This window comes from Artibeus jamaicensis, unplaced genomic scaffold (genome assembly GCF_021234435.1).
Source record: "Artibeus jamaicensis isolate MK-2021 breed Jamaican fruit bat unplaced genomic scaffold, CSHL_Jam_final contig_1998, whole genome shotgun sequence".
In the NCBI taxonomy this organism is placed as follows: domain Eukaryota; kingdom Metazoa; phylum Chordata; class Mammalia; order Chiroptera; family Phyllostomidae; genus Artibeus; species Artibeus jamaicensis.
In genome coordinates, this window is record NW_026521407.1 from 17292564 (window position 1) to 17311247 (window position 18684).

At 37.2% G+C, this 18684-nt stretch overlaps 1 protein-coding gene across 2 annotated transcripts in view; it reads left to right on the forward strand.

Moving 5' to 3' along the window:
• The window catches only part of CEP112 (centrosomal protein 112), a 336669-nt gene that overhangs the window by 95497 nt on the left and 222488 nt on the right, over positions 1–18684 (forward strand). For both annotated transcript variants that reach the window (XM_037128107.2, XM_053657443.1), the window contains exon 17: positions 4763–4842. In XM_037128107.2, the coding sequence (XP_036984002.2) occupies positions 4763–4842 (80 nt within the window). The remainder of the gene's footprint in view (positions 1–4762; positions 4843–18684) is intronic.

The window sequence follows — 18684 nt, forward strand, 5'->3', positions numbered from 1 at the left end:
CATTAGTACATTAAAAAGGAAAGCACAATGATCAGAAGCACAGGTAAAAATTAGAAATATGATCTAAAAAGGCCCAAAGTATACAGTACAAATATACTCAATTAGTAGCAAACAAACAAACCTAGAACAACATTGATGACTGTTCTCGTATGAGCCAGGTATATCAAAATAAATGAGGAACAGCTTCTAGCTTTAAGGGACTCCCAGCTCAAAAGTCTGTGCTTTGGCACACACACGTTGAACTCAGAGGGAAGTTTGTTCTTCTCCCATTCAGATAGTCCCATTCCTGTGATTGAAATGGTTCTAATAGTTTTAGAAGCATATATTAGAGCAGGGGGCTTCTATTAGGACACTGACCAAGCATCGGGAAGTGGCCACTGAAACCTGGACAGAGGTTAAGGGTGAATTGCGAATGGCAAAAAGCACTTGCGAGAACTCAATTTCTTAGCCATCCAGGGGCCATTTCTGAAAGAGCAAATAGTCTGTCTCAGGAAATTACTGTTGTGTGGCATACTGTGATTTTGGGTGTTCATATCGACCTTGAGTTTTCAAGAAAATGTGTGTAGAGTATTTAATCAGAGAAGGTAATGGTAATCATTTTTAACAGTTGTTGCACATTTATTATGTCCCCAGTGTTGTTCTCCGAGCCCCACATGGAGTAAGTCACTGTTGTCCCCATTTCCCGGACAAGGCCCTAGAGGCACAGTGTGTTAAGTAACTTGTGAGGGGTGGGGACAAGCACGTGCAGTCTGACACCAGGGCTCACACTCATAATCACCATGTGATTTGAGATAAATCTTCTCAAAAGCAGTTAATTTTTTGAAGTTTTCACTTATAAGGGTAACTGTCAGTTATGCTTTCATGCAGAGTTCTGAGTCCCAGAAAAAACTTGAGCGGCAAAGACGGGGGAAACCCCTGACAGCACAGCACATTGGAGGCACCGTCCCAATGAGCAAACCACGGTGACTCAGCAGCGACTCTGTCAGCAGCTCCTATTGCTTTCCACATACCCAACGCATTGTTTCAGAGGGCTGGGAAGTAGGCTGTGGGTGGGGAGGAAAACTCCTCCTCAGTAGAAATCCCCAAACCCTCCTGCGGATTTCCTGGGAACTGGATTTCAGCTGCAGCTCCAAAGAGGAGACCACACTGGGAGACATGTAATAGAAGCAGGGTTATGCCTCTTGTACTTTTTGTTTAACACCAATCTTAACAAATAATTTCTTCAAGAAGGACAAGTGTGTAATCTCCAAAATATATTCAGCACCAGGAAGATAAACAATCCAATTTAAAAAATGGGCAAAGGATCTGAATAGACACTTCTCTAAAGAAGACATACAGAGGGCCCATAGACATATGAAAAAAAAGCTCAACATCACTAATCATCAGAGAAATAAATACAGATTAAAACCACAGTGAGATATTGCCTCATACCTGCCAGAATGGCCATCATCAATAAATCAGCAAACAGCAAGTGCTGACAAGGATGTGGAGGAAGGGGAACCCTCGTGCACTGCTGGTGGGATTGCAGATGGGTGCAGCCACTGTGGAAACAGTATGGAATCTCTTCATAAAATTAAAAATTGAACTGCCTTTTGACCCAGCAATCCCACTTCTGGGAATATATCCAAAGAATACTGCAACACCAATTCAAAAGAATATAAGCACCCCTATGTTCATAGCAGCATTATTTACAATAGCCAAGATTTGGAAACAGCCTAAGTGCTCATCAGTAGATGAGTGGATAAAGAAAACTGGGCTACATTTATACAATGGAATGCTACACAGCACTAAAAAAGGAAAGAATTCTTACCTTTTGTGACAGCGTGGATGGAACTGGAGAGTATTATGCTAAGTGAAATAAAACAGGCAGTGAAAGACAAATACCATATGATCTCCCTTGTAACTGGAATCTAATGAATGAAATAAACTACCAAGTACAATGAAATCAGAGGCCCGGAAACAAGGGACAGACTGACAGCTGTAAGGGTGAGGGGGTGGGGGGACTGGTTGAAAGAAGATGAAGGGATTAGACAAGACTATATATGCATGACCCATGGACATGGACGATGGTGTGGTGGTTGTCTGAGGGATTGGGGGTAGTTGGGTGGAGGGTAGCAAAGAGGGAAAATTGGGACAATTGTAATAGCATAAACAATGAAACGCTTTAATAATAAATTAAAGATCAAATCTTTAAAAAAAGAGTGTAGGAAAAAAAGTCAAAGTGGGATATGTGGAAAAATATTGTAGAGCCAAGGAATGAGAGCATCATACTAAAGACTTAAGAGAAAGGAGTTTCTTTTTTTAAAATATTTTATTTATTTATCTTTAGAGGGGAAGGGAAGGACAGAGGGAGAGAAACATCAGTGTATGGTTGCCTTTCGTGCGTCCCCTGCTGGGAACTGGCTTGCAGGGAACTGGTCTGCAACCCAGCCATGTGCCCTGACTGGGAATCGAACCTCGATTGTCTGGTTCACAGGCCCGCGGTCAATCCACTGAGCTACACCAGCCAGGGCAGGAGTTTCTTTTAAAAATGGATTATTCCAAAAGTAAACATCAAGAAGTTTATCCGTAGAATACCAGAAAAAAGGATGTCTGTGACAGAGGAATAGGTTTCTTAAGGAAAAAAAAGGATGAAGTGAAGATGGAAGTAATTGTCACAGGAAGGGCTGTAAGGAACCTGAAACACACTGACAGATTTAAAATCCATGTAGGAACTGGTTAGGGGTAGAATGGATGTTGTACCGAATTAAGTAAATTATGTTAAGGACAAACCATTATTTTTTGAACTGCAAAGGAAGAGGACAAAGAATAAAAATGTTTGAAAAAGGAAACATTAAGGCAGAAGAGAAAACCTGTGCACAACTAATGCTCCTGAAGGGGGACTCCAAATAGATGAGCACAAACATAATTAAAGATGCTAGGAGCCCTGGCAGGCATAGCTCAGTGGATTGAGCACAGGCCTGTGAAACAAAGGGTTGCTGGTTCAATTCCCAGTCCAGGGCACATGCTTGGGTTGTCTGCTAGGTCCCTGGTTGGGGGCACATGAGAGCCAACCATACATTTATGTTCCTCTTCAATTGGGTATATCTTATCTTCTCTTTCTTCTTCCCTTCCCCTGTCTCTAAAAATAAATAAATAAAATCTTTTTTTAAGAAAAGCTGCTAGGAGACCTTTCTGAAGGTCTGCGTACATAAATTTTAGAAGATCCATCCTGCAGCAGATAAAGATCAATACAAAGAGATTAAAATACAATTGAATTTCAATACAAAAAAAGGGTCTGTTGCTGTAATAATCTATTCACTTTAACTTAGCAAGTTTACTATGTACCAAGCACTCTAACACATACTAGGGATCCAAGATAAGTACGACTAATTTCAACCTTGAACCTAATAAAATTTTGGGCAATAGATTTTCCCCTTCTGTAAAGTAAAATAAATCTAGTGGCAGACATTTGCAGTGTAAGTTAGTTGCTCTTTCTCTTCCTAATAAGGTAGGTATTTATGAAGTGTTTTAATTGTACCATTTAAAATATGGGGAGGGACTCCTAGCTCCTACTTCTCCTGATGGCCCACTCTCCCCACTACTGGACCTATTCCTCTCTGTTTCTGTTTTTTTCTCACTTTGGCAATTGCCCTCATTGCAGCCAGATAAAGGCTTTTGATATTCTCATGAGAAGTTTCCTCACTACTGGTTTACAAGCAGACATTTTGTGTATGTTTGTTTGTATTTCACTCAAACACCAAGGGGAAAAATACAAAAATTATAAAAGGAAAACAAAGAATATAGGGTTTTTCAAGTTAAGTAGATCTTCATCCAAAGTATTACTAATAGCTAAACTAACTATACGTATTTTAGGCTAGCATCAGTTCAACGTTTGGAAAGGTTGTGCTTTTGTGTGTGGGGGATAGTTCTGTTGGTTTGTTCTTGTTGGCCCTCTGCTGTCTAGCCCATGCGCCCTGCAGCTGCACTCACGGCCTCTCCTGGGTTGCCCGCAGGTGTGAGGCTGGCTGGTATCTCCACCCACTGACCTGAGTGTTCCTTCCTACCAGCTGGCCCTGCACTCTCACTGGCCGTGTACGTGGAACCATGGCTGCTGTTTTACTCCCCTTTCCCTCCCGCTGTACCAGAGTTTCTTTTCCTATGTCTAGATCCATTTAGGTCCACATTGGGTATATCTTATCTGCATATGAAGAGTTTTCTGTGAAGCAAAATTTTCATTTGTTAACTATGATTCATACTGCCAACCCATTTACTCAAAGGATGCCACATTCAGAACATAGATACTCGTGGTGGGGCAACTTAACCCCTAAACTCAGCCAGTGGTTTTCAAGTCATTCCCAGCAGTGGAAAGGAAGGCTATTTCATCATAACGTGTATGTGCCTGGGAATATAGACACATTATTTACTGTGTTCTCCCAAATCACATGTGATTCCTTTCCTTTGGCCAATGTGTCATTTTTTAAAAAATTCAAGTGATTGTTTCCTTTTTGAGTTTTTTACATATCAGTTTACAGGGAATCCGCATGCAGGGAGATTCAAACAGTTATTAACTTGGACCAGAAAATTGGTATTGGAAGTAGAGTATTGAAGTAATTATATGGTAAATGATTATGGTTAACCAAGTCTTTCTCTTGAAATGTCTAAATCTAATTTTGTATTAAAAATGGATTTGGGATTGCTGTTTCATTGCCTGTCTTTCTCCTTGGAGTAGACTTTACTTGTCTTCTGATGAACTTGACACGACTCGCTCTGTCATTGGCAGGTTCATGACCTCCAGAGTGAACTCGATAAAGAAAGAGAGGACGCTCAGAAGAAAATCCATAAGTTGGAGGAAGCTTTGAAGTGAGTAAAATTGTCATATAGTTAACTTAAAAAATACTTCTTCTAAATCGTGAGCCATATTAAGTAGCTAGAATCTAAATATTATGTTTTTATAATAGCCTTGCTATGATTTAGTTTGAGTTAGTTTTCCATCATGATTCTGTTTTCAGAATTTTATTGCTAGCCAGAAATTTAAAAATAAAATTAGTTCAGTTGTTTTTAAGTGATAGGAATATAAGAGAATAGAACGTAGTAGTTTCATATGCTTTATTCTTCTTAAATGAAAACAGATTTAACAAAACAGTAAGATTAGGTCTCAGAACATATAGAAATCCCACTGTAGAATTTTTGGAGAAATGTGGGTAGTGAAATCTTCCAGTTATATTTGAAAATCAACTACCATACAGGCATTGTTTAGGAAAGGTTTTGTCTTACAATATAAAATTTAAACATGCACATTAAAATACTAGATTTTATCTTCTCCATTCATTCACTATGGTGATTAGGCCTTGCTAATTACTAGGTTTTATCTCACAGTTTTTAGGTGGAAAACATCAATTTACTCAATAAATATGGAGTTCCTCCCATGGCCCAGGTAATATCTAGTCCCTTCCCAGAGGACCTCATAGTCCGGTTGGAAGGACATTCAAGAACTTTGGCAGTTATACTGTAGAGTGATAAGAGCTTTAATGGGAAAAAGGTTCACTGGGTACCTGACCCAAGAAAGAGATTTAAGAAGGGAAGCTTACCTGAATGCAGCGTTAACTCCCAGAGAACCCGTAAATGCCATTTTCCTTGTCTCCCCAAACCTACAAACAGGAATCACTTACAGAAAGGTAAAAAAAATACCCAGGATCAAACGAACTTAACATCATATTCTGTCTGGGAAGATTGCATAACTATTCTCTCCCCTTCATTTTTTCTTAAAATGTATTGGATGGGTTGTTGAATAAAAAACCTTAAAATTATTTGTTAGTTCAGTTTGTCTTTCTTTGACTGGCTTATTCTACTTAGCATAATGTTATCCAGGTCTATCCATGGTATCACAAAGGTAAATTTTTCTTCTCTTTTACTTCTGAGTAGTATTCCATTGTGTAAATTTACAATAGTTGTTTTACCCACTCACCTACTGTTGGGTACTTAGGCTGCTTCCAGATCTTGGCTATTGTAAATAACACTACAATGGACATGGGGATGCTCATATTATTTTGAATTAGTGTCTCGGGTTTCTTCGGATGAATTCCCAGAAGTAGGATAGCTGAATCATAAGGCAATTCTATTTTAAGTTGTTTGAGGACATTCCATACTGCTTTCCACAGCGGCTGCACCAGTCTGCATTCCCACCAACAGTGCACTAGGGTTCCCCTTTCTCCACATCCTCGCCAGCACTTGTTTGTTGATTTATTGGTGATAGCTCTTCTGACAGGTGTGAGGTGGTATCTCATTGTGGTTTTACCCAATAATTTGCATTTCTGTGATGATTAGCAACATTGAGCATCTTTTCATATGTCTATTGGCCGTTTTGCCCTCTTTGGAGAAGTATCTATTCAGGTCCTTTGCCCATTTTTTAATTGGATTCTCTGTTTTTTTTTCAGTGCTGAGTTTTATAAGTTCTTTATACATTTTGGATATTAACCCCTTATCAGATGTATCAACAAATAGTTCTCCCATTCAGTGACTTTTGTTTCATTTTATTGATGAGTTCCTTTGCTGTAGAAAAACTTTTTAGTTTGATGTAGTCCTGTTTGTTTTTTCTTTTGTTTCCCTTGCCAGAGGAGACATGTCAGAAAAAATATTGCTAGTAATACTTGCATCTGACAAAACAGACTTCCAAAGTAAGGCTGTAGGAGGAGACAAAGAAGGACACTGCATAGTGATAAAAGGAATAATCTAACGAGAGGGTATAATGCCAGTAAACATTTATGCATCCGATATAGGAGCACCTAAATGGATAAAGCAAATCTCAGTGGAGATAAAGGGAGAGATTGACAGAAATACAGATATAGTAGGGGATTTTATTATATCTTATTGTTGTTCAAGTACAGTTGTCTCCATTTTCCCCTCACCATCCCCACTTCCCACCCTTGATTTTAACACCCCATTGACTTCAATGGATAGATCTTCCAGACAGAAAATCAACAAGGTGACAGCAGCCTTAAATGACACACTAGATCAAAAGGATTTAATTGATATCTTCAGAGCATTTCACCCCAAAACAACAGAACATACATTCTTTTCAAGTCCACATGGTACATTTTTTAGGATAGACCATGTATTAGGACACAAAACAATCCATTGAGAAGACTGAAATCATATCAAGCATCTTCTCTGACCATAATGCTATGAAACTGGAAATCAATCACAGGAAGAAAACTGAAAAATACACAAAGACATGGAAGCTAAATAACATGTCATTAAACAATGAGTGGGTTAACAGTGATATCAAGGAAGCAATCAAGAGATACCTTGAAACAAACGAAATGAGAACAGAACAACCCAAAATCTGTGGGACTGTGGGAAAACTGTCCTAAGAGGGCACTTCATAGCATTATGAGAAATGAGAAAAAGCTCAAATAAACAATCTAACTTTACACTTAAAGGAACTTGAAAAAGAACAACAAACAAAGCTCAAAGCGAGTAGAAGGAAGCAAATAGTAAAGATCAGAGCAGAAATAAATGAAATAGTCTAAAAAATACAAAGATTAATGAATCTAAGAGTTGGTTCTTTGAAAAGATGAACAAGATTGACAAACATTTAATCAGACTCATCAAACAGAAAAGAGAGAGGACGCAGATAAATAAAAGCTAAAATGAAAGAGGAGAAATAACAACTGACATCAAAGAAATACAAAGGATTGTAAGAAAATATTACGAATAACTGCATGTTAACAAATTGGACAGCCTGGGCAAAATGGATAAATTCTTAGAAACATTTGCTCTTCCAAAGCTTAATCAGGAAGAATCACAGATAGTGAGGTCAGCACTATCCTATTTCCAAAACCAAATAAAGACACTGCAAAAAAATAAAGTTATAGTTCAATATCCTTGATGAACATAGATGCTAAAGCCCTCAACAAAATATTAGTAAACTGAATGCAGCAATACATCAAAAAGATCATACACCATGACCAAGTGGGATTTATTTGGGGATGCAAGGCTTGTAAAATATTGATAATAAATGTGATGTACCATATAAACAAAATGAAGAATAAAAACCACATGATCATATCAGTAGATGCAGTCCAGCACCCATTTATGATAAAAACTCACAGGAAAATGGGAATAGGGAGAACATACCTCAAAACAATAAAGCCATATATGACAAACTCACTGCAGCATCATAAGGAAAATTTCTTGGGGGCTTAATTTTAACATTTTCATTTTATTTTTATATTGCTCCCTCCAAAAAAGACTTCTGTTATTAGTAGCTCTTTTTTATTGTTTGAAAATGTATAATTGCATTTTTATATTCCATTGCCTTTATAATTACAAATTCACTTGTGCATAGAATTAAAAAAAACAAGTTCTTGATGTTCTTTAGATAATTCAAAATGTGCTTGAATGATTTTTTTATTGAAAGTTTTGAAGCCAACTTTCAATGTCAGTGATACTAGGCAAATGTTTACCATCTGGTTTATTGAAAATCATTGTATAAAATTACTTATTAATACAGAAATTTGTGGCACCTCTTCTTTTGCCTGACTTTATCTATAGTTTTGTTTAAAATGAGGAAATCTATAAAATAGTTTTGGGGTGTTATTTTTCTAACAGTCATAAGCTTGTGAAAAAGTTTTTTTCTTGCTTAGTGTACATAGGATTTCTAATCTCCCATCACAGTGGAAAGCAGATTATTTACCCCTAAAGTTATGTTTTTAAAGAAGTTATATTTTTAAACATGAGTGAAAGAGCCTTCCTATAAGGTTCTTTTAAATCTTCATTTATCTTTGGTTGCTTATTTGCTGTTATAAATCAACATTTATATTAGTAGGAACAGGGATTAATCTTCAAATAGGAATGCCTTAGAGTGAAGATAATAAAACTGCAAAGTTATAATGGCAGTGTTTTTGTACTTTTATTGGCTAGAAACTAATCTTAAAAGAAGACTTAAATGGAATACTAAACAATCTTGTGATAATTCAAAGGAGTGGGCTACATTTTGATTAGGTTTGTTTTTTAATAGAATATTGTGTACTGCAAAAATTTGGATCAAGTTGCATTAAAAGCAGATAACCTTCCTGTTTACCTAGGAGCTTGAATTTTGAATTTTTGTAGAAAGGGAAAGCTAGGTTAACTTAATCTTGTGTAGAAATTTTAAAGTATAGCTGAATAATATAGTTCTAAATTTAGTTTTATGTATAGCCAACATGAGGAACTGTGGCTCAATCATTTTCTTTGTAAGGTTAGTGAAACTATCTCGAATTAATAGTGGTATATACTTTAAACTGGAAAAAATGTGAATGAAGGAGCTATCTAGAAAGAAGCTAAAGGATGAGTGTAAACTTGAATAGTTAACATAAAGACCTCTGTCTTTAATAAGTGAGTGAAAATATCTTTACATGGTCACCTTGGTAGGAAATTTTATTCTGTTTAGAAAACAGATTTGTACTTTTAAAAAGTTTCCTTATAAGAGGAATTCTAAAACCTGTTCCACTACAATATAAAAGTAGCCTGTAACTTATATCCTTATTAAAGGATATGTGGTGTTGCTCTGAACTGGGAATATATGAATTTAAATACCATAGCATTTGTTAACTTTCAGTATATTTTTCTACTACTGTTATCACTAATATTAAGAACAGATATAATTTATAATGTATTATTCCATCAAAATATGTTGGAAATTCATGTCTGTTTATAATGTTACCTCTAACAGTTTAGATATTGTATTGAGTTGGGGAGCCAGAAGAAATTACTTGACATGTATGAAATAATTTTAGATTTTGTGTGACTAGAATTAGATTAATTATATCAAAGTAGGATTAAATGCAAACAGAAATAAATTGTATTATAGTTGAGTTATTTTTTTTAAGATTTTATTTCTTTATTTTAGAGAGAGGGGAAGGGAGGCAGACAGAGAGGGAGAGAAACATCAATGTGTGGCTGCCTCTCGTATGCCCTCTACTGGGAACCTGGTCTGCAACCCAGGCCTGTGTTCTAACTGGAAATTGAACCCTTTGGTTTGCAGGCTGGTGCTCAATCCACTGAACCACATGAGCCAGAGTTATAGTTGAGTTACTTGATAAGTTTATTATTTGTCACTACCCTTTAAATTCTAGGCCAATGCAAAAGACAAATGATTTTTTTCCTGCCATTGTAATAGAGGGTTTATGTTCAATTGAACCTATCCAGGGTCCTTGGAATGTGAACTCTGAACATGACATTGTCCAGTGAAGACTTTTCAGAGTATCTATTCTTTAGCTTTATTTTCACTCCAAAACTAGCACATATTTGCTGTAGAAATTTGGAAAATTACAGAAGAGCACAAATAAGAAATTAAAATAGCTTTCGATCACATTTAAATAGAGCTGTTTACCCTTAATGTTATTTTAGTTACTCTGAATACAGAGTAACTCTACTACTCTGTATTAGAGTAATGGAGCTGTCGTAGAGTGAGAACATCCTCTCCCATACTCTATTCCCCCCACACTCTATTCTTCCCCCCACACACACTTTTTTATCTACAAAATTTTCTTAGCTATTCTTGGTCATTTGCTCTTTTATTTCAATTTTAGAAGAAGCTTTTACTAAAAATTCTGTTGGGGTTATATTTGCATTTTTTCTAGGTTAAGTAGAATTAGACTTTTTACTGTATCATTTTCTTTCTTCCACAAATAGCATATTTCTCCATTAATTTGTCCATTTTAATATCTGCTAATTAATGTTCATAATTTTCTCCATATATATTTTACACGTTTTTGTTAGGTTATTCTTAAGTATCCTATAGTTTATGGTACCATTTTGTATTTTATCTTTTTTAAAATACGTTTTCCATTTGATGGATCCAGCTGATATTGAACTCTGGCATCTAGCAATTTTGCTGAATTTACCTTCAAAGTTTGTCTGTAAATTATCTTGGATCTGCTGTGTGGATAATGACAACAAATAATTAGTGAATAATTTATTTTCCTTTAGTTTTTTGTTTTCTCTGTCACCATCCTCACCTTTCTGCACTGGCTAGGATTTCCAATAACATGTTGGATATCGTGGTGAATGTGGGCTTCTTTGGGTGTAAGGAACAATTTAACCATAATGTGTAATTTTAGGTTGAAGGCTTTGGATGGGCACCCCACGCCCTTTGGCGTATACCTGGAGCCCGGTGGTGTGTAGGAGTTAACCAGCTAGTTTCTGGATTTCTTTCAGAGTTTATCACTGCATGTGTAGCTGTACATTCTGTGTGTCTGCGGAAGGAGGGGTCTCCTCTGTCACCATCTTGGATGTCCCCCTCTAATTTGGAGGGGTTTTTCTTCCTGAAATTTTCTTTTCTATGCTTCCACAGAACTAGAAGCATCTGGCAGTTTTCTCCCTGATTGCATGCTTCTTTTCAACTCCCTCTGAACTGAGTCCTCCTTTTCTATGAGGATTCTATATTTCAGAGTTCCCCAGGTTCAGTTCTTGACCATTTTTTCTTCTCTGTTTATATCTGTTAAGTGATCTCAACAAGTTCCGTAGTTTCAAGAATCACATACATACTTAGTAAATCTCACATCCTTTTCTGTGGCCCAGATCTGTCCGTCACACTCCAGAATCATTCGTTCAACATGTTATTGAATTATTCATTTTCTAATTGTTAGCATCCCTTTTTCATATCAATTTTTGTATCTTTTATCATTCCTCTGTACTTTTAATTTACATCCTTACATTTTCATCAGTTCTCTTTTTGTCTTTGGAGTTCAAGTTGGTTTTTAACATCACAAATTTGGTTTTCTGCACCTGCATTTATGGTCATCTCCACTTCCCTTACAAATTTTATTCTGCTCTAAATTTTCCTTTCTTTTATCCCTTCTTAATCTTAACCATTCCCCATTTTTAATCTTACTGTTTTAGATAATGTTAATCTCTTTAATCCCCTTGTCTTAGATAATTCTTAAGATTTTTGTCCTCTATTTCATAGAGACTACATGGCATCATTCAGATATCTCATTGTTTTTTATATTTATTTCTGGGTATTATATTAGATCATTTTGACAGTAGGTTTTTCTTCTGTGTATCCGGAATGTTTTTTCCCCTGGTTTCTATCCCCAGGTTTTGCAATAGCTTTTAGACATCAGTTGTTATATATCTACCTTGTTACTCAATCCTGTACAAGGTAAATTTTGTCCAGTTTTGATGTGTTTTTAAATTTAACAAACACATATTGAATTTCTACTGTGTATGAACTTTTGTAGACACCATCTGGCATTAGCGTTCTATGTATTGAATGTCCTGGTTGTGAATTGTTCTGTCTCTGCTCCGTATTGACTTGTATAATGTTTATAGTCTCTGGGAGATCCGCAGCTGGACAGAAATGTTATTTGTCAGCTGCCAGTGAAGTCCCAAGTTTGTAGGAAAAAACGTTGAAAAACTCTACTTTAGGATACTTTTTAATAACCTATATGGTGCAGCTCTCTTTTTCTGAATGAATGTGAATCCGGTAGTTCTCGGTATATTTGTGTTTTGAGGTCAGGTTTCTCCTTTTTTTTAATCCATCTACATTACCGTAGCTGCAGAGAATCAGCTCCTTGTATACAGTACCAGTGCACTGTACACAGTACGCCACTGTCCATCCTTTACTCTCAATCCAGGTGTTTTCTGGGACTTGCAGGCTCTGAATGGATGTCTATAAAACATCAGTACATTTCACTCTGGTGTTTTCTGTTTTGTGGAAGAATCTCCCTATCAAAAAATTTTTTACAGACACAGAATCTTTGACCTGAGGAAGAAAGGAGTTGTCTTTCTGCATCATTTTTCTCTGGTTTTATTTCCTAAGACTAAGTTACATTAGTTCTCAGGTGGGCCTGTGTGGATATATACATATTTTTTTATCATTCACTTCTATTTGCCTTATGTTTTTGGTGATTCCTCCCAGGTTTTTTCATTGTGTTGTGTTATTTGTTTATTTAAGTTCTTAATGTCATTAGAATCTCCCCCCCACCCCACACTTACTTCCTCTTTATCTTTTTAAGTGCTGTAGTGAGCACGGAGAGAAACTGTCCCAGAAGTGCTGCCGCAGGTCATTCTGTATGCGAACACTACTATTGTTAACTTAGTTTTTGATAGGGGGTTTGAAGTGTAGTGTATACCCTCCCATTCTTTTTGTTCTTGCATAATAAAGCCCATTTATGCTAAGTCTGCATCATCAGTTTTAGAATCCATTATTGTGATTTGCTGTAGAGTCAATTATATATTAGTACGTGTGACTAAAATCTAAATACACAATGATCTTCCCATGATCAGGCAATTTGATTTTTTTAAAAAAACAAATATTCTTGAGCTCAGCTTGCTTTGTGGTCTTTTGACTCTTTTTCAAGAGAATATTGAGCCTTGTAGAGCTGTATGACCTCCTGAGCAGTGTGATGCTGTTGGCTTCCTGCAAAGCTAGTAAGTGAACCCTGACTGGTGTGGCTCAGTGGGCTGGGCGTCATCCTGCAGGCTGAAAGGTCGCCGGTTCAATTCCTGGTCAGGGCACATGCCTGGGTTGCAGGCCAGATCCCTGGTTGGGGGCATGTGAGAAACAAGCAATAGATGTTTGTCTCATTGATGTTTCTCTCCCTTTCTTTCTCCCTCCCTTCCCCTCTCTCTAAAAATAAATAAGGAAAATCTTTAAAAAATATTTTTAAAGAATTAGTAAGTGAACCAAAGACTGACTCAGCTCTCCCAAATGTTTTTTCTTAACTCCAGAAAACCCTGTGCTCTGTTGCTATGAGTGTTCTTTGGTTTTTCACACCATTGATATAGATAGGCTTTAATACACATAGACCCCAGCCAACTCCTTCTGAGCTTTTATTCTCCTGTCCCACTTTTAAAAAATCCCTGACACCGGTTGGGAATGGAGTATCTAGGGAAGCTTTGTCCTCACTTTGTCATCATCTCCTCCTGCTCCCCAGTGACCTGTCACTAATTACATGTAAAATTGGGGCGATTTCTAGTCTTGCAACTCCAAACCAAAATACTGTTTCTAATTACAATAATGTCCTTATTTTAAACCCTTACTTTTTTGTGTTCTATTAACTTCTGAGGTGCATCCTTCATACCAGTCCTTCCAACGATTCCTGGCCTCCTCTCACAGTTACTGCATGTTTCTGCACTGTGCAGTCTAGTTGAGACCCCTTGTTGTCAGACTGCACTGGTCATTCTAACGTGTGGGCACGAGTAGGTGTCCATCTTAAAAACCCCTCTCTCAACTCCCCCCCTTCGTCTATGATCCTTTCTGTCTGTGCTTTTATACTCAGATTTCTTTAGAGTAATTTTACTTCTCGCCTCTATCTCATCTCCCACTTCAGTTCTTCAGTCTGCCCCAGTCTGGCTTTTTTCTCCTATCACCAAAACTCAGGCTGACCTCCTGTTCGGATTTTGTTCATCTCCTTTCCTTAAAACTTTCTCTTCTTCAGTTTTTGTGACACACTATCTTCTGATTTCCTTCTTCCCATTCAGTCTTCTTTGCATACTCATTATACTCTAGAGCCTTTCATTAGACAATCCAATCAAAGCTTATAGCTGCAGCAACCAATCTAATGCGCCATCCTTATAGCAACAACTTACAAATGTACATCTTAGTCTCAGACCACTTCCTTAATTTTCTTTATAAGATTTATTGCTAGGTGACATTTTAGTATTTTTACTGATTTCTCACTTTTTACATTTCACCTTTAAATTCACTTTCTGTAGGGTTCTAGGATATTATGTAAGCCATTCCTTTCCCTTTGTTTTTCTCTCCTACCTGCTGCTCTTCTCTTTGATGCCTCTGTGCTTTTTCCTTACTCATTTCAATGTGCTCATTTGGACTCCATGCTTTCCAATAGTTGTTACAAGTTCCTGGGCTGCAAGTTGAGTCATTCTGCACATGTATTCAATTAGGCCTGTGAAATATTTTGAAAAATTAGAGTTGTTCTTCAACATGATAAAATCAGGAGATTTCACATGAAATTTGGGTTCCTGCTTTCTCTTGATACATGCAGGATCTGGCAACACCAAGTCATCTTCTCTCTTGGTAGCTGGACCTGACTGGCTAGTGCTTGGATTAAGTCATAAGGGAAGTTACAAGCTTTCAGAGAATCATTGTCATCAATGATCTGTTCTTGGTGCAATTAAATTAGTAATCATGAGAAAGCAGTTGGTTTCCTTTTAAAACCCTCATCTTTGTAAACGTAAAGTTGTACTTTTAAATAACAAATATTAAAAACTGAATGATCACAAAGGTATCAGATGTTACAAAATGTCTGTATCCGGTATCTCAACTGAAGTGAGCTAAGCCCCAACCGCAAGAAGCCAGATAAAAACAAAGTAAACATGAAGAAAATATAAGGAATGAAGAGCAGAAATCATTGAAATTGGAAACACAATGCAGAGCATCACCAAAATCACTTTGAAAAGAACTTAGTAAATTATATGGGTCTCTATCATACTGGTCAAGAAAAGACTAAAAAGGAAAAAAATAACCTTAAGATAACACTTATACCAGGAGCATAACTACTGTATTTTGCCATGTATCATGTGCACTTTTTGCCCAAATTTTTGAGGAAAAATAAGGATGTGCATTATACATGGGTATAATGATCACATACCATGGGTATAGTAATGGGCATCATAATCCCGTGTGTAATGTGCACAAATACCATGGTGCGCATTATACAGGGCAATATACAATACACGGAGGGCGTGGTGTTTTACTCTCCTCATTTTGTTATCTGGCCCCTGCTCCACAGTTTTATATATATTGAGGTAAAATTCCCATCACATAAAATTAACCATTTGAAGTGATATTTAGTGCATTCACAGTGTTGTGCAAACACCACCCATATCTAGTTCCAAAACATTTTCCTCACCCTTAAATAAAACTGTACTCAGCCCTGGCTGGTGTAGCTCAGTGGATTGAGCACGGCCTGTGAAGCAGAGGGTCGCTGGTTCAATTCCCAGTCAGGGCACATGCCTGGGTTTCAGGCCAGGTCCCCAGTAGGGGGCATATGAGAAGCAACCACACATTGATGTTTCTCTCCCTCTCTTTCTCCTTCCCTTCCCCTCGTTAAACAAGTTAGTCCCTACTCTCTACCTGCTCCCAGATCTTCACAACCATCAATCTGCTTTCTGTTTCTGTGGATTTACCTGTTCTGGATATTTCATGTAATTGGAGTCACACCACCTGTGACCTTCTGGCTCCTTTCACAAGCATGCTGTTTTCCAACTCCAGCTGCATTGTAGCATGTATCATTCCTTCTTTATGGCTGAATCCTATTTCACTGTGTATATCATAATTTTTTATCCACTCAACTGTTGATGGGCATTTAGGTCCCCATCTCTGGGCTATTGTGAGCAGTGCAACTATGAGCACTTGCGCACAAGTATTCAGGTGCTGTTTTCAGTTCTTTGGGTCTATACCTATAAGCAGGGTTGCTGGGAAACCTGGCTTTTCTCGTACTTAGCGTTTGTTATTGGTCTTCAAAATGATACTCTGGGCAGCAGCAGACATAGCTCCCTTTTGTACACCTTGAGGCTGCTGCTATGGCCCACGAAAAGAGAACAGTTACCGAGAACTATGTAAAGAGCCTCTAGGCATTTGGTAAGGACTTTTTTTCCCTAGGGGACTAGTCTGTTCCACCATTCAAGCTATTGGTTAACCTATTGTTTGATAAATATAGAATTATAACTAAGAGAGTTGAATGTTCTAATATGGTGTTCCTATTGAGTTACGGGAAGCAGTCATATTGGGTAAGTTGCCCTTCTCTACTTTGGGGTACTTTGCCTGTATCTCTTTGCTAGGTTTCATAAATAAAGTTTTTCTCTGCTGTGACAGATAGTTACCATCCATGTCCTTCCATGTATAACTATTATAGTAAAAACAGTCAATGAAAAAGATTACCACCTTATGCCAAGAGGTTATAATAAAATTGTTAGGTTATTACACCATCTGGCCCTCGCACAGCATGAGAGTGCTGCCGTCTCGTTTTGCTAGAGCAGCTCATTTACATAGTAATTTTAATATTTTACTGTATTTTTGCAAATCAAAAACAGTGCCAATGCTAGTGATAAGAAATCAGATCTTACAAACAAAGCATAATTGAGAGGAGATAGAAATCACTTGTCAGGTGGAAAGCAGTGTCTCTTTAAGCTCAATTTCGCATTGGCCTTAAGCCTCTGTATTTAAGTATAAAAGAAAAAAGCAAAAGCAAATAATAATAATAATACAACTGAAACACTAGAAAAGCATCGTCCGTGATAATTACCTCTCACAGTCCTGTTGGCCGTTAGCCATCAGGTGCTTGGGTTTCTTCACAGGCCTCAGAAAATAAGTTTCATCAGTAATAAATTTGTATAATCTCTCAGTTTGGTGTTAACTGTAATAGCAGATCTCTTTCCGATGGTGTCCCCAAGGTATAATCTGAATCAATGGCTTACATGCTGGGTGCGTGTGTACCTGTATACAGTATAAGTCATCTAGGGCGTTGAAGAGGGTGGACATTGGTGCAGAGATGGGGAGTGCAGAGGGTCTGGGAAGAAACTCATGAAGGTGAGCAGAGCTGGAACAGAGGGAGTGGTCCAGACTGAGGAGGGCCCCAAATCCCCACGTAGGTGGGGAAGAAGGATGACTTTTTCCCCCGGGGAACAGGGCATGGTGGATGGATTGGCAGCAGTGTGGTATATGATGGACGTGGCATTCGAGGAAGACTTACTTTCCTGAGTATTTCTCTGCAATAAACTAGGATTTGAAGGAAGGACAGAAAACGGGCTGGTGGAGGAAAGAATTTCCCTGCCTGAAGGAGTAAGATGTTTCCGGGACATGATTCTGGTAACGTGTTAATGTCCAAGCATGAGGTTGGGAGTAAAGCTTAAGGCATCTGATTTTCTGGAAGATAGATTTTGTCAGAGTATAGTAAACAATAGATTAGCAAATGTCAAACATTTCCATTCTTAAGAAAACATGCTTTCATTTCCTTACTGAATTTTCTTTATTTCTCACCAAATCATAGTTTATGAAATTTAATAAAGAAATTTAAAAATTGGTGACTTATAAAAATTTGAATTCTCTAGTGTTTTATTATTGATATAAAGTTTATTTATTTTAGGTGTGGAAGACAGAAATGTCAAGGAATTTTTGAAGAAACTTCCAGTAATTTGAACCATATATCTCTATTCTTAGTGAAAAATGAAAACACCCCAAAGGAGGTTTTATGTGGAATAAACCGGGTCTGGAAATGGTCTATATTGAAAGACCTAATGGCCTTTTGATGTTTGACTTTCTTTGATTTGGCTTTTGCTTTTTAAAGGGGTGCTATGTGATTATAATTAGAAACATTTCAAGTTCTTTACTTGGAAAGTTAATTGTTCTTCAGCTTGCTCCATTGTGACTGTTCATGTAGTTTTGAATGGAGGAAGCGTTTGAAACTGTTACTAAGGACATTCACCTCGCTTAGTAGAGAAAGTTCCAATTCATCGTGAAAGTTTTATCAAACCCCTAACATGTAGCCTTCGTTTGGCAGGTTGTGGCTATAATGTGAATATATATTTATTACATATATTTAAGATGTTTCATTTTAATAATTTTCTAAGTAGTTAATAGGAATATAATAGTTTGCTTTTCTTGTAACTGGTACCATTATGTTTGAGGTTAGAGATTACTGCTAAATTGCTAGAAGGCACTGCCAGAATTTGTATTTTTTTGTTTAAAATGTT